This window comes from Heterodontus francisci, chromosome 23 (genome assembly GCF_036365525.1).
Source record: "Heterodontus francisci isolate sHetFra1 chromosome 23, sHetFra1.hap1, whole genome shotgun sequence".
In the NCBI taxonomy this organism is placed as follows: domain Eukaryota; kingdom Metazoa; phylum Chordata; class Chondrichthyes; order Heterodontiformes; family Heterodontidae; genus Heterodontus; species Heterodontus francisci.
This window is the reverse complement of record NC_090393.1, coordinates 22680089-22705057: the sequence shown is the minus strand read 5'-3', so window position 1 is coordinate 22705057 and position 24969 is coordinate 22680089. Positions and strand designations below refer to the sequence as shown.

The 24969-nt window shown below is 43.1% G+C and overlaps 1 protein-coding gene across 1 annotated transcript in view; it reads right to left on the bottom strand.

The window, feature by feature from the left end:
- grk3 (G protein-coupled receptor kinase 3) overlaps positions 1-24969 on the bottom strand; it is a 315124-nt gene that overhangs the window by 86163 nt on the left and 203992 nt on the right. Inside the window, exons 7-10 of the mRNA XM_068054842.1 lie at positions 24779-24840; positions 23220-23271; positions 17620-17711; positions 14285-14384 (exon numbers count right to left, since the gene is read on the bottom strand). Coding sequence (XP_067910943.1) covers positions 14285-14384; positions 17620-17711; positions 23220-23271; positions 24779-24840 — 306 coding nt within the window. The remainder of the gene's footprint in view (positions 1-14284; positions 14385-17619; positions 17712-23219; positions 23272-24778; positions 24841-24969) is intronic.

The window sequence follows — 24969 nt, the reverse complement described above, 5'->3', positions numbered from 1 at the left end:
TTGTGTTTTAAAACTGAAAAGGAGTCATGGATTTTTTTTTTAACCAGGGTCACTGAGAGTTCTGGATTATAAACAGTTACTGGAAGGCACCTGTCTTCAAATAATTAACCAGCAGGGGTTGTTTTTGACTTGGGGAAAAAGGTTTACAAAGAAGTGACAGGTCAAGATTTATAGGTGTCAGGAGGCTTGACTCTTGTGACCTTTTTTTTGTTTTCGCTTTGGACAGTGAGTTGGGATATGGACAACGGTTTGAACAGACATTTGGAGAAAGTTTGCTGAGAGCAAAACCCCAGCTCAGTCTGTTCCAGCTCTTTGAAAAAGCCTGCCAGTTTTCCATCTCTTGAGAAGCTGAGAAGCAAGTGTAAGAAACTGCCTGAAATCCCTGTTACTGCATTTTCCCTGGAAAGCCTTCCCAAACTGGTCTTCAACATTGCCTGTTAAGAACTGTTCCAGAGAGATCGGAGTAATAACCATCTAGACATATTTGGGACGCCAAACCAGAAAAGGACTTCTAACATCTTTTCATAACTTCTCTTTTTTTCTTCAAGAATTAGCAAGTATTTTTGACCAACGTATTCTTGTTTCCTTTTTGTACCAGAGTTCTAAAGAGTAAATCTCTTTATTTTTTTCAGTTAACCGGTGTATGTATGTGTGTGTGAGGGGCTAAGGTAAAAAGGGAACTTTTATATTTCAAACTGTGTGTCTATGCCTTGCTTCATTACTGGTTAAAATTTGTTTTATAACAAACTGATAATTTTGTTGTTTATTAAAGAAACCTGGTTGGTGTGTTTTGTTCTGGGATAAAAATAGAGTTGTGTGACTGACCAGGTCAGTAAAGAACAAAGAACAGTACAGCACAGGAACAGGCCATTCGGCCCTCCAAGTCTGTGCTGATCTTGATGCCTGCCGAAACTAACACCTTCTGCATTTCCGGGGCCCATATCCCTCTATTCCCTTCCTATTCATATATTTATCAAGATGTCTCTTAAACGTCGCTATTGTATCTACTTCTACCATCTCCCCTGGCAGCAAGTTCCAGGCACTCACCACCCTCTGTGTAAAGAACTTGCCTCGCACATCCCCTCTAAACTTTGCCCCTCGCACCTTAAACCTATGTCCCCTAGTAACTGACTCTTCCACCCTGGGAAGAAGCTTCTGACTATCTACTCTGTCCATGCCGTTCATAACTTTGTAAACCTCTATCATGTCGCCCCTCCACCTCCGTCGTTCCAGTGAAAACAATCTGAGTTGATCCAACCTCTCCTCATAGCTAATGCCCTCCAGACCAGGCAACATCCTGGTAAACCTCCTCTGTACCCTCTCCAAAGCCTCCACGTCCTTCTGGTAGTGTGGCGACCAGAATTGCACGCAATATTCTAAGTGTGGCCTAACTAAGGTCCTGTACAGCTGCAACGTGAATTGCCAATTTTTATACTCTATGCCCCGACCGATGAAGGCAAGCATGCCGTATGCCTTCTTGACTACCTTATCCACCTGCGTTGCCACTTTCAGTGACCTGTGGACCTGTACGCCCAGATCTCTCTGCCTGTCAATACTCCTAAGGGTTCTGCCATTTACTGTATACTTCCCACCTGCATTAGACCTTCCAAAATGCATTACCTCACATTTGTCCGGATTACACTCCATCTGCCATTTCTCCGCCCATGTCTCCAACCGATCTATCTCCTGCTGTATCCTCTGACAATCCTCATCATTATCCGCAACTCCACCAACCTTTGTGTCGTCCGCAAACTTACTAATCAGACCAGCTACATTTTCCTCCAAATCATTTATATATACTACAAAGAGCAAAGGTCCCAGCACTGATCCCTGCGGAACACCACTAGTCACATCCTTCCATTCAGAAAAACACTCATCCACTGTTACCCTCTGTCTTCTGTGACCGAGCCAGTTCTGTATCCATCTGGTCAGCTCACCTCTGATAGCGTGTGACTTCACCTTTTGCACCAGTAAGTGGGGAAAAAATGTAAATATATGTTGTGACCTGTGGAGAAGTGGAACTAGAATAAACAGTGCACTCCTGCTTGGTCATAACAGTACACAGAAGAATCAATACTTCAGAGAACATTTCAACAAGTAGAAGTGTGCATCACTCAACTCCAGCAAGTGAATGTATTGCCATTTAATTCCCGCACCTATTCAAAGAAGCCTAAACATACAATTTGCAGTGACACAGAACATCCATCAGTAGCATGTTCCATCACAGGAATGGATGTTTCTACACCTGAAACCCGAGCATAAAAATCTAGGCTGACACTCCAGCACAGAACTGAGGGAAATGCTGCATGGTCATGGATGCCATATATGAATAAGATGTTCAACCAAGGCCCCATCTGCTCTTTCAAGAAGACGTAAAAGATCCCATGGCATTATTTTCAAGAAGAGCACAGGAGTTATCCTCAGTGTCCTGGTCGATATTTATCCCTCAAGCAACATCAGCGAAACAGATTACCTGGTCATTACCACTTTGCTCTTTGTGAGAGCTTGCTATGCCCAAAATGGCTGTTGTGTTTTCTACATTACAACAGTAACTAAACTTCAAAAAGTACTTTTTTGGCTGTAAAGCACTTTGGGCATCCTGAGGTTGTGAAAGATGCTATATAAATACAAATGTTTCTTTTTCTTCTTTTTCAATGTTATCAGCAAAACATTTTTACTGTTTGTCAGAAAATAAGATAGGAGGTAGAAAGAACATTAAAATTAGGAGCAAAAAAACTAAGGAGCACGAATTTAGGACTGAATTTTTGTAATGGGGTCGGGAGCATTTCTGGGTCCCAACCCCCTGCTGTGTCAGCTCTATTTTTAAGTGGAAATCAATTAATTAGCCTGGGTGCAAGTCTGGCGCCCAATTGGAAGTGTCCTGGAAGCGGGAATTGGTCATTGAAGGCAATCTTAAAAGGCAAGCAGCAGCCATGACTGGGTTTGCTGTTGCTTTCAAGGATGCAGCACCAGGAGAGATCGGAGGGCTTCTGTGGGCATGGGCACGCATCCCGGGATGGCACTCCGTTTCTCTGACGCCTCCCTAGAGGCACTAATTGATGCAGTATTCGAGAAGAGACAGCTTTTCTTCCCAGCCTCAGGAAGGAGACATCAACCTAGTGGGACCAAGAGGGCGTGGCTGGAGGTGGCCAAAGAAGTCAGCAGCCGGGGACCCACACGAAGGACCCGAGTACAGTGCAGAGGTGGTTCAATTACCTCGTGATCTGAAAAGATGAGTAGCCAGCAGCATCCAGTTCATTGGGCACTAACACTCCAAGGACCAGAATGCACGTGAGCTAACCTCACAGAATGTTCATCGTTCTCCCTCACATTGTCAGAGTAGGTCAATGGTTGCTACACTGAGACACAGCAACCCTCACATATGGGACAACATGCAGATGGAGACATCACTGAGGGGAGCATTAGCCTACAGATAAGTTTTATAAAGGGATGAGGGATACAGCCTATTCATGAATCTCTCTCCTCTCATCCTGCAGGTAAAGAGACCTATAATATGCAGGAGATGGCCAGAATGGGAGGTGGAGTGGCCCAGCTCCACACGCTAACAGCAGCGGAGGAGACAGCGCTGGAGATCACCAGGGAACCATCGAGGCATGCAGTGGAAGATGATGAGATGGGAGGCCATGAGCAACAGGGTCATTGGATGGTTCTTTCTTGAGATGAAGGGCATGGAGGAACTCCTGCCCAATGCAAGCTATGGATCTTACACCGCTGTCATCAGAGGTTGGTTGTGCTGGGGCACTTGTTGAGGAGGACCAGTTCTCCACCATTTTCTTGTGCCTCCCACAGGGCCATGATGCAGGTGCGGCAGCCTGTGGAAGGGCCCCCTTGGGCAAGATGAGGATGGAAACCAAGGGCATCTCAGCCGGTGGCAGAGAGTAGGGAGCAGGTTGCCTCCATCTCATCCTCTGCCACAGGGGGAGCACCCGTTGAAGTGCTCTGGAGAGAAAAGCATTGCGGCGTTGAAGTCACCTAATGGGCCAGCTGAGTGCTATTCTCTACATACGGCCGTAATGTTTTTTGCTTCACAATACAGTCTCTTTATTTCACCAGTCTGACAGGTGTGTTGTGTCTCATCTCAAAAGGGATCATCACATTGTGAGGTGGCTGACAGGGCCATGGGGTTCTATGAATATTATGTGCCATGCCGTATGATGTTGGACAATGGTGGATGGAGGAACCCTCCATGTGCATGTTCTTGGCTGCCAATGCGACCTTGCAGTTAAGAGTCATAGCAAAAAAATAGCTCTGTATGCTGGAAGGTGAGTTGTGGGGTTATCAGCCTTAAGGACTCGAGGGAGATCAGGTGAAGCGCTGCTGAATCAGCGTTGTCATTGCTGACAATGCCAGCCTGCAGTTCACCCTAAGGTATGGGACAGCATGACCAGGTATCCTCCGCTGCTTGGGCGTCTGCCATCCCTGGAGCTATCCCTTCCTCCTCTCAGGTGGAGTGGCATTCCAGCTTCTCCTCTTCATTCATCTCCAAGCTTCTTTCCAGTGTCGTCATGCAAGACTCACCAAACAACCATGAAACAGGACACTGGCTGACTCATATTGGAGGGCACCACCCGACTGGTCAAGACAACAGATGCGCATCTTCAAGAAGCCAATGGTCTGTTCAATGCAGGTCCTTGTTAGGAGATGGTTGTAGCACCTCTCTCCATCCAGGTCTGGGTCTCGAACGGGGTCAGCAGCCACCTCATTAGGGGATAACCCTTATCCCCCAGCAGCCAGCCATGGAGTCTGGATGTGGGCCTGAAGAGGTGCAGCACCTGGGACTCCTGCAACATCAAGGAGTCATGATAGCCGCCTGGGAACCAGGTGCACACATGCAAGATTCACTTCCTGTGGTCACAGACCAGCGGGACATTCAATGAACGGTAGCCCTTTCTACTGAGGAACCTGACTGGCTGGTGTGTTGGTGCCTTGATAGCTACGTGGGTGCAATCGATGGCAGTGGGAATCCACTGATGGCAGCAAACTCCAAAGCCCTCTGTGCCTGCGCTGGCCTATATATGTCAAAGTGGATGTAGACAAGGCTTGATGGTGTGATGAGCTGCTGATTGCGAGATGCCACCTAGGATTATCCAGGATGAGCTGCAGCAGATCCCTGGAACGGGCCAGTGCCATAGAAATTAAGGGCAACAGCGACCTAAACAGCTGCAAGTAAAGGACTGCCATGGGGGCCACTACACCTCAGGTCATTGTGGATCAGAGCACAAACGTCCAAGAACATCTGCCTGGATAGGCGTAGCCTCCCATGGCACTGGCGCTCTGTCTTTTATAGGTGGCTGACTCTTGGGCAGTAGACCTGATCTCTTGGGTAGTGTCTTCTTCCCCTTGCAGCCCCCCGCTGTGCTCCACTGACCGCCTCCTGTCCAAGAAGTTGGATCTGCTGCAGCTCATCCTGGATAATCGGTCCAACGTCAGAGTAGTGTGTTCCCATCTGGCTTCCCTCAGCTAGGCTTTGTGCATACACCAGAGGTGGAATCTTATCATTGCCATGGTGTTCCCGATGGTGGGACGGGAAGTTGTCGTAACTTCCCCTCCCTCTGCAAATCCAGTTTCCCACGTGATTTTGTATTTAAATTAGCCATGCGACAACGGACAAGGGGAATAGCGCGACGGGGGCGGCCTTTCATTGGTGGAACCCGCCGTCATTGCCCCAAGCACCATGATCGCCACAGATATAAAACATTCTGTGCTTACAGCCTCAAGGATCAGCAGCCTTCCTTTCATCTAAGTATCTTCAGAATAACTTAGTTGAAGCTTTCAATTAAATCAAAATGTTTTTGCCTCCCTTATTCTGTGAAACTCACCACCAACTTAATATCATTTATTTTCCCTACAGCCAAAGTGAATGACATGGCAGCCAGCAAGCAGAGTCCTGCCCCACAGTTCACTGATGCCTCCAGGCAGGTTCTCCTCCAGACTCTCCTGCTTCACGAAGGTGTCCTGGATGGAGGTAGTATAGGAGGTTTCGAACCATGGAGTAACTCTTAGAAAATGGGTACAATGCCGCAAGCGCATCAGCCACTTGCTCAGATCAGCGAGGCTAAGTGGTCTTGGCGAGGCAGCTCCATTGATTTATTCCATGGCTGGGTGTCTTTAAGGCAGAGGGTATGCAAGGAATGCAGTGGAACGCGTGAGCAACCTTGGTGCCATCTACTAAATGAAGACTGGCATTGTTTATGTGATTGGATGTGTTGTGTGAAAGACAAATGCAGAATGAGTGATGTTGATGCATGTATGCAATGGTTGTGATGCATCATTTGCTATGTCATTAAATTTGCACTGTCTGTTGCAGAAGAAACGAAGCCACAACCAGCATGAGCGTGCTAAGACAGGAGAAGGGGTCCCTGGCATCAAGCTGCTGACCAGGGCTGAGGAGGCAGCTTCGGAGCTCGCGAGAGAGGAGGAAGGCAGGACGAGCAGAGACGGCGATGCAGGAGCCACAAGGCGTAAGGATGAAGTGTCATCTCTGTTCTTGCAGCCATTAAGTGGAAACTGAAAGAAATTATGTGAACTCATGTGAAGCACATGCTTAAAGTGCCTCTGTTTGTGTCTCCACTGTAGGTATCCACACTCAAGTAGCAGAACACCACGTGGACCAAGAATGCTCCTCTGGGGAGGAACTATAGAACCATAGAAAAGTTACGGCACAGAAAGAGGCCATTCAGCCCATCATGTCTGTGCTAGCTGAAAAATCTAGCCACCCAATCCAACTCCACCTTCCAGCACCTGGTCCGTAGCCTTGCAGGTTACAGCACTTCAGGTACAGGTCCAAGTACCTTTTTAAATGAGTTGAGGGTTTCTGCCTCCACCATTGATCAGGGCAGTGAATTCCACCACCCTCTGGGTGAAAAAGTTTTTACTCATGTCCACTCTAATTCTTTTAAAATGAGGTTCTCCCTGATGTCTTTTGCATGTCGCCCCATGGACACACAGGACTCAGACGTCAACACCGGACCTCCCTCCTTTTAGGCCGCTCATGACCATCAGTTTTCTGACAGGAACATATCAACCCACCACCCCCTGCAACCCACACAGCCAGCCTCATCGTCAAAATCAGCCACTACATATCCCAGACTCTGTCCTCCTCCCTTCTCTGCTCCTCCATGCACCCAAGTCCCAATGCTGTCTTCCCCGAGTACCCTCCCCTGCTCCTCTATGTAGTCCCTGCTCATGCCGTTGCTGCCCTTCTCTGAGATGATTCACCCTTGCTGGTGCAGAGCCCGGAGGCAAACATCCATTTCAACGCTGGGGTTAGTTTAGTGGCTGACTTAAAGAGAGAGAACCACAATCCTGAAACTCAACTGCACAAATCCAACTGTGCATGCCACGTTGAAACATTTGTGAACCGGGTGGCATGGGAATATCGCTCGCTATTCACTTAATCTGGCAGGTAGGACTAAATTGTAACTATGTAGGGTAATCAGTATTCATGTTATTTAAATGAATGCAAAGCTGCAATCCGCCACCATGCTGGGGAACCCCGGAATGCCACAAACTCATTGCCAATTTAATTCCTCTAAAATATCCTGTTGGAAATCTGAAAAAACACCTCTCGCCTAATTATATCACCCACATGCAACCAAATCCGCCACCGTGGACTGCATAAAACTCCCCCCAGGTCTTCCCCTGCTGACCCCAGGTGCCCAAGTAATGCCAGCAGGCTAAAGTTTCTCTCTAGATTCCTGCCACTCAGCACTGAGAAAAGCAAGTCCTCCAGCTACGGCTACCCCATAGCACTGTTGGAGTAGCTGCGCTTTATTTTGTGCCTCTGCATTATTTTAATCAGTCCTTCCAATAGCCCTCATGGCCCCCCGCATTGTTCACATCTGATAATGAGCTCCTCAACGTTTCAACAGGCACTTAATTGCAGGTGTGCAGTGTTGCCATTCCCTCCCTCCCGGCATCCCTTTAAAAATGATGTTGCATTCCGGAAGCGGTGAGCCACAGTGCCAACCCCGAGAAGGCGATCTTTAAATCATCCTCGCACCCGCCCCCTCATCGAGCAGACTTCTAAATTCCAGGCCTTAGAGTCCCCTGATGACTCAGTTAATAACTGCGCTGTCCAGAGTAATACTGAGCCATGTTGACTCGGAAGGTCAAAGTTCCACTCCTGCTCTGTGTGCGAATTAGCTGATTTTAGCTGCAGGTGGCATTCTGGGTGCTGCAAGTGTCAGCATTCCCATCTCTGAAGCTGGAGCTCAAGGCCCACTCTAAGGCTTGAGTACATAGTCAAGGCTGAAGGACTACTATGCCATCTTTCAGATGAACTGCCAAACTGACGCCCTACCTACCAGTTCAAATAAATGTAAAAGATCCCAGGGCACTATTTGAAGAAGTTCTCCTGGGGTCCTGGGCAACATATATTCGCTCAACCAACATTAATAAAAAAAAGCAAGTGTACATAAAAATGAGATTGTAGCAGTACAAAACATTATTCTTTCATGTATAATGTTTAACTGAGGATTCCGATCACTTCAAAATAGCTTCATGAATGAGGAGTAAATTTGTTGAGACCTTCTCATTTTTATTAAATGTGAACTCATGCAATGTTCCACAGTGGCCTTATGTGGCTCAACTCTTGCTCAGTGATTCTGAAATAGCTACATTAATTTAGCTTTTTTCCTACATCATTTACTTTTAGATAATTATGAGGGATAGTCTGATCATACCTGATGCTGGCAACTAAAAGCATTAGAGAACCACTTTGTTACCAGAGAGTGCAGTTTACTGCAGTGGAGCAATAAAGCACGACTCATTTAACACAGCAGCAATGCGACACTCACACTGTCTTCTGCCATCGTAACCAGTGACTACACAAATCAGGCACCAGGTCAGCTTGATGACACTTTGAAGACCATGACTGAAAAATAAATATGAAATACTGTGTTGGTAGTGATGTACTACAGAAGTTCCATTATGACTTTGAAAAGCCTGGAAATCAGAAGTGGATTAAGTGCAATTACATAGTCACCCATCGATATGACTGAAAGAACCTCAGTAATGCACCATCTGTGATGTGAAAGCTGTTATCTGGTTATTTGTTTTTAAATGTGTTCTGAAACATGTTGGAAAGGAAGAACTTTGTATTTATGCAGCACCCAATCATGGTCTCAAAACTTCACATTGAATTAATTACTTTGGAAGTGAGTTATTTGGGAAATATAACAGCCAATTTCCAAATAGCAAAATCTCACTGGTTGCAATAGAATGGCAGCAATGATTTTGATGGGGATTCCCAGAGAAATTTTGAATACGATTGAGAGAACTCCCTGCTCTCCCTTGAATAGTGCCATGGGACATCCTTTTTCTCCAGCATTGCAATGCTCTCCTTAATCAATACTACTACCCCTCCCCCTTTTTACCCTTTCCTATCTTTCCTGAACACTTTGTATCCAGGAATATTTAATACCCAATCCTGCCCTTCTTTGAGCCAGGTCTCTGTTATAGCCACATCATCATATTTCCACGTCAATCTGCAACTGTACCTCACCAATCTTATTAACCACACTCTGTGCATTCACATACATGCACATTAACCCTGATTTAGACTTTATTACCTTCTCCCTTACTCTGATCACACCTAATAACTTACTATTCCCTACTCTTGTGCTAGCTATCTCTCAGTATTCTGTACACCTTGGTATTCCTCTCTGATATTTCCTCCTGGTTCCTGATAAGTTATGAGTTTTGTTTCCCTCCAATCTGAGCTCCCTCTCAAATTCCCATCCCCCTGCCAATCTAGTTTAAACCTTCCCCAACAGCGCTAGCAAATCTCTCTGCATATTAGTCCCAGTTCTGCTAAGATGCAACCTGTCCATCTTGTACAAGTCCCACCTGCCCCTGAACCAGTCCCAATGCCTCAGGAATCTGATGCCCTCCCTCCTGCACCAGTTCTCCAGCCACATGTTCAATTGATCAGTCCTCCTATTCCTCTGCTCATTTGCACATGGGACTGGGAGTAATTCTGAGATTACTGCTCAAGGTCCTGCTTTTTAATCTCCTTCCTAGTTCCCTAAAATCTGCTTTCAGGACCTCATCCTCTTTCCTACCTATGTCGTTGGTGCCAATGCGGACCAATGTGGTTGTTCACCGTCCCACAGAAGAATGTCCTGTAGCCACTCTGTGACATCCTTGACCCTGGCATCAGGGAGGCAACATACCATTCTGGAGTCACGTCTACGGCCACAGAAATGCCTGTCTGTTCTCCTAACTAATGAATCCTCCATCAATACTGCTCTTCCACTCTTCTTCCTTCCCTCCTATGCAGCTGAGCCACCTGTGGTGCCACAAACTTGGGTCTGACTGCACTAGCGAGTGACTTATTAGCGAGTGAGATCATCTCGGGGGACTCCTGCACTACTTGCTTGTTTCTCTTATACTGCCTGGCGGTCACCCATTCCGTCTGCCTGCACGTTCCTAACCTGCGGTGTGACCACCTCCCTAACGTGCTATCTAAGTAGTTCTCTGCCTCATGTATGCACTATAGTGACTTCAGCCATCTCTGAAACCTGGAACTCAAGCTTGTGCAGCTGGTGACACTTCCTGCAGAGGTGTTTGTCTGGAACACATAGTGCATCCATGACTTCCCACATGCCACAGGCTGTACATTCCACTCGGCTGAGCTACCCTGCCATACCTTAACTTTACAGACTGATTATAACAACGAGCAGAATAGCTTACCAGTTAGTCACCAACCAGCTCCTTCCGCTGCACTGAAGAATCAAATACTGGAAGGTGAAAGAGTACTTCCTCCCCCCTTCACAGAACTTCCCACTCACCAAAATCGTATCTCCACACTCTGCTTGCAATCTGCACTCTGTTTTCAGAGTGCATTCTTGGGCAATGTACATAAGAAAGCACATAACAACTAAAAAGCCACTTAACCTATCCAAGCTCACTCCACAAATAAGTACACTTACCCTATTATAGACCGTATCTTAAACATTTAATCTCCAGAGGGAAAACTCTGCATAAATGTTCCCCTATCCCAAAACCTGTGTTGAACTCGACAACATCTGTATTTCATTACAACTCTATTATTTCACTCAAAGCACAATTGTAAGCTCTTCCCTATGAGAATGATCCGGTCCTATGGAACATTTAATTATTTGTTTTTATGCTTAACTCTGCACCCTTTAATTTCTTACTAAACAGATATTTATCTGGGTTATTTTGAAGGAGTCAAGCTCTATCACTAAATAAACAGTCAAGGTTCATAAGGAGTTCAGGTGTTGTAATGAATTCGTGCATTGTCCCCTTCTGCCCTTTGAAATGGCCTAACAAGAAAATCAGTTGTATCAAACTGCAAGCACTTAAAGAAGGAGGCCTGCCACAACCTTCTTAGGGCAACAAAGGATGGGCAATAAATGCCATCTTTGCCAGCAATGCCCACATCCCGAGAATGAATTAAAAGAAAATCCCAGGCCAATGCCACATGCTTCCAAGTAGCTAGCTCATTACAGTACAAATGGGTTCTTTGGAGCAGGTTGCCTGACCACTCTCTCTGCACCAAACTCGTGAGGCTCCAGAAGATAAAAGAAGAAAAAAAGATGAGAAAATACCAGCAATTTAAATACACCCAAATTAATAACTAAGTAGCGTGAGTCAGAGGAAAAATTCAGTCATAACTTATAAACTAATTAAATACACGAGGCATAAAGTATAAGAGCAGGGAGGTTATGCTAGAACTGTATGAAACACTAGTAAGACCATGCTAAGAGTATTGCAACCAGTTCTGGTTACTGCATTACAGGAAGGACGTAATCACTCTAGAGAGGGTACTGTGGAGATTTACGAGAATGTTGCCAGGAATGGAGAATTTTAGCTATCAAGAAAGAACGGAAAGGCCGAGCTTGTTTTCATTGGAAAAAAGGAGACTGAGGGGAGATTTAATTGAGGTGTATAAAATTATGAAGGCCCTAGATAGAGTGGATAGAAAGCACCTATTTCCCTTACCAGAAAGGTCAATAACCAAGGGCATAGATCTGAAGTAATTGGTAGAAGGATTAGAGGGAAGTTAAGGAGCATTCTTCTCATCAGAAGGTTGTAGGATGTCTGGAACTCACTGACAGGATGGTAGAAGAACAAGTCCTTATCGCATTTAAAAATATACTTGGATAAGCACATGTAGTGCCATTACAGGGCTGTGGACCAAAAGCTGGAAAGTGGGGTTAGGTTGGATGGCTCTTTTTGGCGATGGGCTAAATGGCCTCCTTCTATGCCGTAAATATTCTATGTTTCTGTGTTACTGAGGCACACAGACCAGGCAGCCCATAGGTCTGATCCTTGGTCTTTGCCAAGTTAGCTGATCTCAACAAAGGGTGTTAATGGAGGTGCTACAATTAGCAACAATTTCCTTGAGCTAGAGATAGGAGGAAGAATCAGCCAGGACTTCTGATGATCCTTTACAGGGAAGTGCATGTGTGGTAGTCAGCTCAGAACAGCCCTGCTGACAAACACTGTTCAGGCTCAGGAATGAAAAGTATTTGTCTGAAGTGGTGAAATGCTCCCATACCACGTGGAACCATAACCTTGCAAGAGTTAGCACAAGCGTACAATTTGCTACATGAAATACTGGCAAAGCATGATGTGATACCTTTATCATTGTGCTAACAGGAAATCACTTTATTCTTTCAGACCTGACAATTTACAAACGTGCTTTTCCAGACAGGAATTACGACAGCAGAGCTCTTTAGCTGCCTGCCATCTGCTTTATGTTCTCATTGTCCAACAGCGACATTAAGACAAGTATTAATTTGAAAAAATAGACTGTTGCAGTTCCTATTCACTGCAATATTACAACTCTGACTTGTTGCTCATTTTCTCAAGGTCATTTAATTTAGTTTAGTTTAGTTTGGAGATACAGCACTGAAACAGGCCCTTCGGCCCACCGAGGCCGTGCCGACCATCAACCACCCATTTATACTAATCCTACACTAATTCCATATTCCTACCCCATCCCCACCTGTCCCTATTTTTCCCTACCACCTACCTATACTAGGGACAATTGCTAATGACCAATTTACCTATCAGCCTGCATGTCTTTGGCATGTGGGAGGAAACCGGAGCACCCGGAGGAAACCCACGCGGTCACAGGGAGAACTTGCAAACTCCACACAGGCAGTACCCAGAATTGAACCCGGGTTGCTGGAGCTGTGAGGCTGCGGTGCTAACCACTGCGTTATTGTGCCGCCCCTAATTTAGTAACTTATACAGGAAAATTGCTGAAAATACATATTTTTTAAACACGACACAGCAATGACTAACCTGTACAGTGCATAAATTTATGGATCATTTCTGAGTCCTGACCCTGCTGGTGTCTGCCATATGCATGGTGTTGTGTTCTTACAGGATTAAGGATGGCAGGCAGGACCACAACAATGGAGGCCCAATGAGTGGGCCTGCAGCATTGGGCAGCCAGCAGCCCAACCAGGAGAGGTGGGCACTGCTGAGGCAGGTAGGTGAGGAAGAGAGGCACTCTTGGATGGCTGCAGAACATTTTGGAAAAAAAGGCCCAATGGTGATAGGGCCATCAGTGTGGAGGGGGATTCACCCATTTGCTCTATCAAAACCTGTCATCTTGAAAACCTCTACTGGGTCAGCCGATTGGATCAGAATCCAAGAGAATCTGTGCTCCATGATAGAGTGCTTTTGTTTACCAGCACATTGCATCATTAGACATTTACCAGTTTCATATCCTAAAGAAAACTATACAGGTTCTCATTTTTAAAAAAATGTTCAGGGTGAATTGTTTGTATTGAGAATAGTGAGGAATGACAGCACTGGGGAAATGTGAGACTGAGCTTACTGGTATTCAGTTTTGAAGCATGAGGGGCATACTTTTTTATTGAGGACATGGCTGCATAGTATATGGAGTTGAGTACACACTGCCAGTTTCATAAAGGGCATTTATAGGTTATCAGAGATTGGAACCTGCAGTGGATTCAAAGCCAGATTCAAGAGGAGGAAGGAAAGCATTCTAAATGATGTATTATCAGGAGAGATAGGAAGAACTTAATCATTTGCCACTGGAGCCAAATGCAGGACAGCGTTTTAGTTCATGGTGGCACCCAGTTAACAAGGTCTGAATAATCCCAAAGTTGCTGGGTGGGTGACACTGATATTTGGCTAAAATAAAATGCAATAGTTAACATCAATCAGCTTAATATTTTCACCAGTGCCAAATTCAAAAAAGGCACCATCTTAAACAAACAACATGCATATAAAAATAAATTTCATCTGAACTCACCCCAGTGCTGACTAGTGACAACATGATTCGTTCATTGAGGGCTAACGTTTCTCCCTGTTTCATCTTGATTCGCTTTTTATCTAAACACTTCATGGCATACCTGAAAATCACAAGCAAAAGAGGATAATTACACAATCTGTCATGCTACAGAAAAGCATGATTTATCAAGAAAAAAATGCACAGGTATGAAATGGATCTATGACTCAGATTAGGTACAGAGTGAAAGCAAAGGAGGTGAGAAACTTGATCAGTCAATTCTTTCTCAATTCATACCTAAACTAGAACATCCAACAGAAAGGCAAATTACTTTGTTATAAGCCAAATATGACCCTCCTGGAATAAAATAATACATTATTAGAATGGTGTTCCTTTCTCCTTGGGGTGGGGCGGCAAAGAAGGAAATGAGGTCTCTTTGGGATTGTGTTGGCTTTAAAATGACATATACAGACATGGAAGATTGGAACTGAGTAAACCCTCCAGTGCAGACTGTTGAGCTTTGTCAGTACAGTGCAAGTCCAACACGGTCATGCTGAAGCTTAATAATGCTTTGGTCAGGCTCCACTTTGAATAATACATTCAGTTTCCATCACCAAGGCATAAGGGAAACACTGAAGATATGAATACAATGTACAGAAGCGTAATCAGACTTATCCCTAATGTCAGAGGAACAACTTATGAAGGTCTAAAAGCTTTGGCAGGATGTATATGAGAGGCAACCATATATAGATGTTTATTAAGGTACTAACTGAAACAGAAGAAGTCAATCATGAGCACTTTCAAATTCAACCACAACTGCAAGACAAGAAATATAGATAAAAATGCTAACGGGCGAGTTTACAATTGCTGTTAAGAAGCATTTTTCACATAAAGTGTGATTAAAACCTGGAATGGTATTCTGGATAGGCTGGTGGAGGTGTAAACTGTGGAATCATTAAAGAAGCTGGATGCTGTTCAGGAGTGGATTTTATATAAATATCAATTAGATTGGCTAAAAGGCCTCCCTCATCTTTACTTGTGTTTGTGACCTTTATAAGGGCATTCTTTTGGGCCTCCTTATCTCGAGAGACAATGGATACGCGCCTGGAGGTGGTCAGTGGTTTGTGAAGCAGCGCCTGGAGTGGCTATAAAGGCCAATTCTGGAGTGACAGGCTCTTCCACAGGTGCTGCAGAGAAATTTGTTTGTTGGGGCTGTTGCACAGTTGGCTCTCCCCTTGCGCCTCTGTCTTTTTTCCTGCCAACTACTAAGTCTCTTCGACTCGCCACAATTTAGCCCTGTCTTTATGGCTGCCCGCCAGCTCTGGCGAATGCTGGCAACTGACTCCCACGACTTGTGATCAATGTCACACGATTTCATGTCACGTTTGCAGATGTCTTTATAACGGAGACATGGACGGCCGGTGGGTCTGATACCAGTGGCGAGCTCGCTGTACAATGTGTCTTTGGGGATCCTGCCATCTTCCATGCGGCTCACATGGCCAAGGGGCATAAGGGCATTAGAAAAAAAAAATACACATCTACATTCTGCTCATGCATTATGAAAAAGACACCTTGCCATACATTATGAAATTGTATAATCTAACATTTTTTTAAAAGCTATATAGCAAGCTGTTTTCAATTTTTCTTATATAGCTGGTGTACTCTTACTGATTTATCCATCTTTAATTGAATGCCAGGCTACTATTCAAACTCTTGCTGTGTCAGGGAAAATCATCTAACTGCACCAGAGTTGACTTATTTTCAAACGCAGTTCTTGTCAGGAAGAATAAGGGTAAAAATATTACAGTTTGGAAAATCATGGACCTTGATTGCATACTTTTGTGATTCTTTTGTCCCATAATTAGGCAAATAGAACTGAACTCATGATTTTCAGGAGAGAGATAGAAGATTTAGAAACCAGTCTGTACTTCAACCAAAATGTGCCTATGTGACCTTCTGCAGCTGGGAGGACAGATAGCCTGGACTCCTCACTGGTAAATTCCCTTCCTCAGCCAGAAAGACGAGATGATCCGGGTTTCTAACCACCATGTGACTTCCCAAACTGAAAACATAGGATGATCCATGCTATAAACATTCCCAAGAGCACCCTTATTTTAAATCAGTGGATATCAAAAAGGAGGAATGCTCTTTTGTCTATAATTATTTTTAAGTTTTTTCTTGTCTTCCCTCTCTCCAAGTTAACCTCCCACAACCACACTCTTCATTTGGACATTTCAGTGATTGCGATCAAGAAGCTAGTGAGGAAACAAGTGTGTCACCATAAGAAGAGACATGGAGGTCTCATGCAAAATTTTATTGGTCAACCTGAGAGAAGCTATTGAGTAGGGCACAAACAGATACCCTTTTTGTCCTGAATAAACAATCTACAATTTGGCAAAATGTGGCAATATATTTAGGAGTGCTGGATTCCATTTTTCCTTAGATAGATACCTGGATACAAATTACAAGCCTGTAACCTGTTCGAAGTGTTTAATTAAACTTCCATTTGGTGGTATAGGATGTTATCATTTGATAGAATTGGTTTCTTAATGTTAGCATCAGCTTCCTATCCTGTCTACATAAAATTCTCGCTCAGATGAATTTCACTATAATTTTTTTGTCACAGCCATTAGAAGTGTCCATAACTCCTTCTAAATGCAGAAGTAATAGTGATATGCAACCAACTTATTTTGTAGCATTTCCATTGCAAAAATGGTTGATATTTAATTTCCAAGGAGAAGTCAAAATTGGGGTTCAAGTTAAACACCACTGTTGTCCTTTCAAACTTGAAGAATTATTTTTCCTTTAAAGCAATTCAGGTAGAGTGAATGTAAATGAAACTCACTGTACACTCAGAATCTGTAATGTAAAGGGTGACACTCAGGAAATGTTGGGCATACCAGCACACTGTGCCACCAGAAAACATGTTATTGCTCATACATAGCCAAGTCTGTTGGTTTTCAATCTTGGCTGAGTTGTCAAATAGAAAATATTCAGCCATGGGGTGGGCTGGGGTAGTGAGGAATTGACAGCTTCGCACTATGTTCTAACTTGTGTATTATTCTATAGGTGACACTCTGGCCTTTGTGCTATGCCGAATGTAATGTATTCTGGTTCCTATACTATTTTGTATGTAACACACTTTGGCCTGTGTATTATCCTGTATTTACTGCATGTCTGCCAATGTGTTAATCTGTATGTAGTAACTGCAGCCTGGATGTTATCTAGTCACACACTACAGTCCACTTATTATCCTCCATGTAACACACTACAATTTGGGTGCTATCTTGTATGCTACTGTACTGAATTAAAAGTGAAGCTTTTGGGGAACTAAATAGTGAAAGTAGGAATAAAATTACATTTTTCCAGTATCAGCTTTCCTGCATCCATACACCTCTCCAAATCCTCCCCTTCCGATTATTCGATGTACACTGAAGTCATTCATAGTTAGCTGTAAAGGAAATGAAATATCATTACTCCAGAGCACTGTCTGGCATAAACACACTGGTATGCCATTCAATAGGTGCAATCTCCACAAAAATCATGTTGAGAAAATGTGCCGCAAACATGTTGTGTTTTCAATGTTTTACGCAAATTTATACACTTTATTTTAAGTGAACTTGCACTTATTCTCTCAGAGAGGGTATTACTGCAAGATGTTATCTAAGACAGTTGTTACTGCAGGAGCTAATGCAAAAATGGAAGTATTACTTCCTGTACGGTGCAGAGAGTATTACTTCAAGAAGTGTCTTTGGACAGAGATTACTATTGCAGCATCAAATGTAGAACAGAGGCTGTTATTACAGGAAGGGGCACAGGACATGCAGTGATAATGTGAAACACATAAACCTTCAATTATTCAATAAATGTTTTATATCAGCATATGAAATGTCAGTTCCCTATATGTAAAGCAATGTGAATGGCAACAAATTAATGGCTTATTTGGAACAATTTGCGATTCTTGCTGATACCTCAGCAGTAAGAGCAAGCTCTGACGACTATCCAATTTCAACATCACTTGAATACAGCTCCCACTTCCTGCATGTTTCAATAAATGCAAATATTATTCTTTAGCTGCGATCAGTGGGATCAGATTTACTTCAAAACCAGAAATCTGGGCGTATGTTGCCTCAAATAGGGTGTGGATTAGGTGTGTATATTTAATGTGACTCCCTCCCATGGGTTGAGATAGGCATAAGTAGTTACAACTTGTAATGCAAAAAAAATCCAATCTTTCCTTGCTGCAATTTTGTTACATTAGTATTTATTATTCTACCTTCCCCTTGGAGTTATATTCACCTGGATCACAAGATAGGGTGGATATGAATTTCTGGGATACTGGCCAAGAGCTGTGATAGGCAATTTGGCTGACTTCAAGGACCACATTGCAGAGAGCTGCACACCCAGAATAGGCACCCCAAATCAGCTTGCCAGCATTGGGCTTGCACAATATCCAGCGACCTGCAGGCTGACCTAGCCAGGAATGAATAGGTCTGGAATTGGACGGGGGGGTGGGGGTGAGGACTGCGGGCTGGGGATGGGGTGTAAGCACAGCAGCAACCCATTTTAATTATCAGGAATGAGGAAGAGCACTCACTTCTTCTAGCTTCATAAGAATAATTTTTAACACTTGAATGGAGAGGCCTAGTCTGCTGTTGTACCAGATTCTATGAGCAGAGTGACCATGATGAATACACCTCCCAACAGTTTGTTAAAATGCCATCAGAGTCCTATATACATTGTTGAACCCTGATTTACACAATTTCATGATTCAGGCAGGCACCTCAGCTGCCAATGAAAACATAGGTGTGAGTAAGGCAGCGGACAGGAAGTAAGGTGTGTCAGTCCATCACTAACATTTTAACTCCACTACCACCTGGTTTCAACTGGGAGAAATCAGTCCCTACCTATACAACTGTTTGCTGTTGCAATTACTTAAAGGAAGAGTTAATGCTTGTGCAGCTTTGTGATTGTACTATTTAGGTTATAACTATCTGCAAAACCTGTGTGTTTTTGTGTACTGTGACATGAAGTATATCATAGAAAAGATGCGATACGGTTTATCTGTATGACGGAAGCATAAGCTACATATATCAGAGAGTAACTGTGAGGTACGTTATAGTGAATCTTTTATACTGTTTCTTTTTTAGTGACAGAGTCATAAGCAATGCGTGTTCTGTTGAAGTATAATACTGATGACTGTTAGAAAGAATTCTTTATGTAATTAATAATGGGAGATTCATAAACCACATGTGACATCAGAAACTGCAGTATATAAAAATAAACTTGTATTTATATTTAGAAAAGTATGTTGAAGAATATGGGATGTTAGAGAATTATAGTGACAGCAATGGGATAATAGAGTGATTCAGTGACACAACCCAAGATATTCATGTGCTGTGGAGCATGGATGTTTACAAGTGCAACTGCATAGCATTTACTTAAGTGTCAGAGGGATGTTAACAGAACTCATGCCTCTTGTATCAAAGGGATGTGGTTTCAAGCTCTACGGATTGGACACGCAATATAAGCTGACACTTTAGTGTGGTACTGAGGAAGTGCTGCATTGTCAGAGGTTGCAGTCCTTCGGATGAGATATGATCTGCCTACTATGGAGTTTCGAGTGGACATGAAAGATTCTATGGTACTTTTCAAAGATGAGCAGCAAGTTCTGTTTGTGACCTGGGTAATATTCTTCCATCAACCAATATCCCAAAACATTAACTGCTCATTCATCTCATTAATGTTTATGGGATCTTGCTGTGCACAAATGGCTGCTTTGTTTCCCTGCTTAACAAAGTAATTTATTTATATGCAAACTGCTTTCAACATTTCTTAAAGACACAATAATAACTGCAATTATTTATTTCATAACACCTGCCATTGAAGTTCATAGTACCTGTGCGTGGAGAGGGCGCATAGTACACCGAAGACATGGTCCAGATATGACTTGGGTGCTCACTTCAACTCAGGGGTGTCTTTGGGTAACTCAGTCTCAGGCATTGGGCTCCTATTCCCTGACACCCTTTGGACAGTCTAATTCTACTGTGCAATTACATCTGCAGTGTATCAATAATTGAGCTATGAGCGTCTTGACCTTATTGTGAAGTGCCCACTAAAATGGTCAGATCCCTATTCTGGGGGTAAACTAATAGAGGCAGTCCCTCTTAGCAAAGGTACATCTCATCCTGGGAAAAATGGACTAATTACAGGGCTAGAAATGGACTAATTTACTGGGCTAGAAATGGCCTGTTGAAGAACCCAATAACTGAAGCAACAGAATATTTCCAAATGAGTGGACCTGAAATCCTGTTTCTGCAGAACAGATAAGTTGCAAAACCTTTTTCCAGAGAAGGCAATCTCTCAGTGGAAGACTGGGTGAGATAGTAATGCTAGGCTCCTCCTGGGTAAGCATATGGTTCCAAGTGGGGCAAGGCAAGGTAACAACTATGTGCCCTTCAGGAGCATCTCGATGGGGATCTTGAAGCAAATTCCATTTTGTTTTTACTTTGGTACTCATTTGAATGTCCCTCAAAAAGTTTGGTTTGGGATCTGGGTTAGAGAGAGGATGGAAACTTATATGCTCATAAGACCATTAGTCACTTTATAAGTCACCATCCTTGATGTGCTTCAGTGATCATTCCATCATGGAAGTTTATGCATTTCTCTCAAAGGAAAACTGAGCAGGACCAACTCACAGTTGAAGCTAAGATGTGGTTGACTATCCTTGAATAATGCCTTGTTTGTGAGATCCATGCACACTTTCTCAGAATCTGCATTTGCTGAGCATCAAGAATCTACAACACTATAGGTACATTTCTAATGATCTTCTAGAATTGTTGCCTGGTGGCTCATTGCTTCATATAAGTGACTGAAAATGTCAGGCAGTGCATATTCCTTTATAAGTGGTCCTCCCTACTTCATTTCTAAAATTCACCAATTATGTGTAATCAGAATAGACCTCAAAGTGACAAAACAATTGAACTACATAATTGTGAAAAACTTGGCACATTCTTTATTCTCCAATGTTTCAGGAAATGGCTAACCATTGGCTGATTACTTTCTTCATCAAGAGTTCTTGGCTGTCATCAAAGGATTGCCGTCGAGCTGGACTGTCTTTGGGACAAGTGACAATGCTAAGGTGCTCACCAACAAGAAGAATTTTTTTCTAATCCATTCTCAAGGCTGGCATTTATTGCTCAAATCAAGCTAACTTGGGTGTAGCAGATGGTGGCGAGCCTTCTTCTTGAACCATTAGACCACAAAGGCTAACCATAAAGCTTGGACCACGTTTGTGTGACTGCCAATACTTTGAACTTGATGGCAAATCATGTGGCCACTGGCTGTCCTACCTCTACATCAAAAAAATAATAAACAAGCTGAAGGCAGAATCTGTTGGGCACTCATCCACTAAATAGGTTCCTGCTATGGGTATTGTGAAAGGAATGGAGCTCTTCGATGAATGCAAAAAGCCTCTAAGTAAACTTGAAACCTCTTCACAGCATTCAACAGCTACTGTGAAAGTAGATTACGATTCAACGTTTTGTCAGGATAAGAGGATCATTAGGGAGATGAAACAGGATCAGTGGATTTCATTTATCTGCAAGGCTGTGCAATTACACAGAAATTATACTAAATTATTTTTCAGTTGGATAAAGTTGTCTTAATTTGTGGTTTAAAGGGTCCCTTTGGGATAAACAATGACATACAAGTCCAGTAATCTTAAAACAAAAAGCTGTAATGGTCCCTTTGAGTTTAGAATGAGCACTATAATTGGCATTCAGCTAAATGGGCTGCAGTAAGGGCCAATTCACATGGAGGCTGGAAAAGTCAGTGGGGTGTGCCGTGTAGATTGAAAGTTTCAATAAACTGATCCACTTAGAAGATGTGAACTCCACAATATCCATCAGGGAGTTGAAACCCACACTTGTCAGCTATCTAATGATCTAATAATGCCTCCTTGGGGTGGGTTGGGATGGTAAGAAGAATTGGCTCCAAGGTATTATAACAAATGATGGAAGACTGCTGCGAAGTGAACTCTCTGTGGCAAACTCAGTAATATGATACCCGAGCTAGGCAGATATACAGTACTGTTAATGATTGACCAGCCAATTGATCCTGAGACCAGGGGAGTAAAGAACTTGTACTCTACCATGCTATGGCACACAGCCACCTTGTTGATATAAGAAATCAATATCTTCACAGGCAGTAAAAACACAGCTATCAGTACTTGCATAAGAAAATAAATGGGACATAGGATTAGGACTCAAGCTAAATTTTAGACAAACCCAGGAATTCCAAGAACCTGATGAATCTGGCACATCATATAAGCAACAGGATGTTGTGTCTTGAAGGAGCTTATAACTAATAAGTTCAAATTCAGCTTGCTACTGTTCTCTGAAGACAATACTCAAAAATAATCAATAGAAATAGCATACAATTAAATAGTAGCACTAAAGAAAAGATTATTTGCATTTTATAGCACTTTTATCATGTCACTTGAATGTCCTAAATCATCTTGCATACAATGAATTACTTTGATGCGTAGTCACTAATGCTATGTCGGCAAACACATCAGCCATTTTGTGCACAGTATGATCCTGCAAACAGAAATGAGATAAATGACCTATTAATCTGTTCTTGACAGTGTTGATTCAGGAGGAATGTTGGTCAGGACTCTCTGCTCCTCTTCTCTTGGTGCCAGGAGGTCTTTAATATTCAACTGAACAAGTAGATGAAGCCTCGGTTTAGCATCTTATCTGAAGGATGGACAGCACAAAACTGTACATAACATAAGTATATACATCCATGACTTTTATACTGGACAGCAAAATAACACCAGCACTAACTCACAAGTCAAACCCTCAGAGTTGCAGGTCATGAACCCTATGTAAAAACAACTTATGCACCATATTGTAACAATACTGCAATTGGTTCAAGCAGTAAACAGTGTACTTACATGGATATTGAGTTCTACATTCTTCCACTGGCAGAACCTAGTGAACCTGTCACTGAAAGAAATCGAAGGTGAGAATCGGTGAGAAATCCCTGGAGCGCAGCAGAAACTGCTGCTGAACTTGAGATATGGAGGCAATAAATCCATCAAGGACATTATATCTCAGATCAAAGAAGGTCATGGCAGGTATTTGCAATTCTCTTCTCTCTTACAGACACTGACATTTGCTACAGAACAATACCATGGGCATCAAACCCCCTCTCTGGTAACATGCCAAAAATAACATTCTTCATACATGACCTAGACAGTGAGTAGCAACAGGTGTCATCCATGGAGAGCATCCTAGCCAAGTCCAATACTTTTCTCCTCTAATGCCAACACATGTAATGTCCAGTAGGGTTACCCAATAGCAATCAGGAGCAGGAACTCCGATAGTTTTTTACTAGCTTAGTGGTGTTGAAGCCGACTGCAACACAACGCCTACCCCAACTGATATCAGGTCACCGACCACAGAGCAGAAATCAAATATATTGCCTTTGTTGGTCTTGTATATCATGGCAAGAGTTTTCACTCACAAAATCATTCAAGCATTAGATAATGTTGCTCAAGCAGTCAAACATTGGAACTAGGGGGCTGAGAAATTGCCTTGAATCTGTTACCATCAGATTTGTATGTATTTTGCATAATTTCTCAGCAATTTTCTATCACTATCCTTTCTTTCCTGAAGTAGATGACTCAAACTGGACTACTTGGACAGCATCATACTCTGCTACTTTCTTCATGTGGACCTGTGGACAATAACTGACAGTAGACGATTGCAAACAAACCAAATCCTATCCTCACCCTCACAAATTTCCACAGCTTCTATCAGCTGCAATCATACGTGCATACCTCTCCATAAGCAACACTCATAAAACACCTATCCTGTTATAACCAGCAGTCACATAGCACACACCCTGACATAAACAGCATTGGTACAGCATGTACCCATTACAGATGGCATTTGCACAGCACGTATCCTGACATGAATAGCACTGACACAGTACCTACCCTGTTATAACCAGCAGTCACACAACATATACCCTGATAGAAACAGCACTGGTACAGCATGTACCATGTTCTGAACAGTATTCACACAATGCATACCCCCTTATAAACAGCACTGGCACAGCACGTACCCTGTTGCAAACAGCATTTGCACTGCACATACCCTGTTATAAACAGCATCATACAGCACATACCCTGTTATAAGAAGCACTTCCACAGCACATACCCTTTTATAAAAGCATTTGCATAGGGTATAACTTTTCATAAACAGCATTCATACACTGTGCACTTTTCCAGAAACAACATTCACGTAGCATGTAGCATTTTATCAATGACATTTCCACAGTGCACAACACTCCATAAACAGCATTCAGACAGCACATATCTTCGTGTAAACAATATTTGCACAGCACATAACTCTCCCTAAACAGCAGTTGCACAGCAGATAGCGTCTATAAACACCATACACCCAGCAGCTAGCTCTGTATAGACCAGTACACTTGCACTGAACATACCTCTCTATAAATTTCTGAAATATTTTTCCCCGTAGGCTGTCACAGATCTCTTCTATGTATGGCTGGTAGAAAGAAATGACAATTAAAAATTGATAATGAACAGGTTGCTGGAGCTGGAATGTCCACATGCTGTACCCATGTGGTAGCAGGTGGCTGTGCATCTGTGAAAGCTTCATAATGAACCACACCAC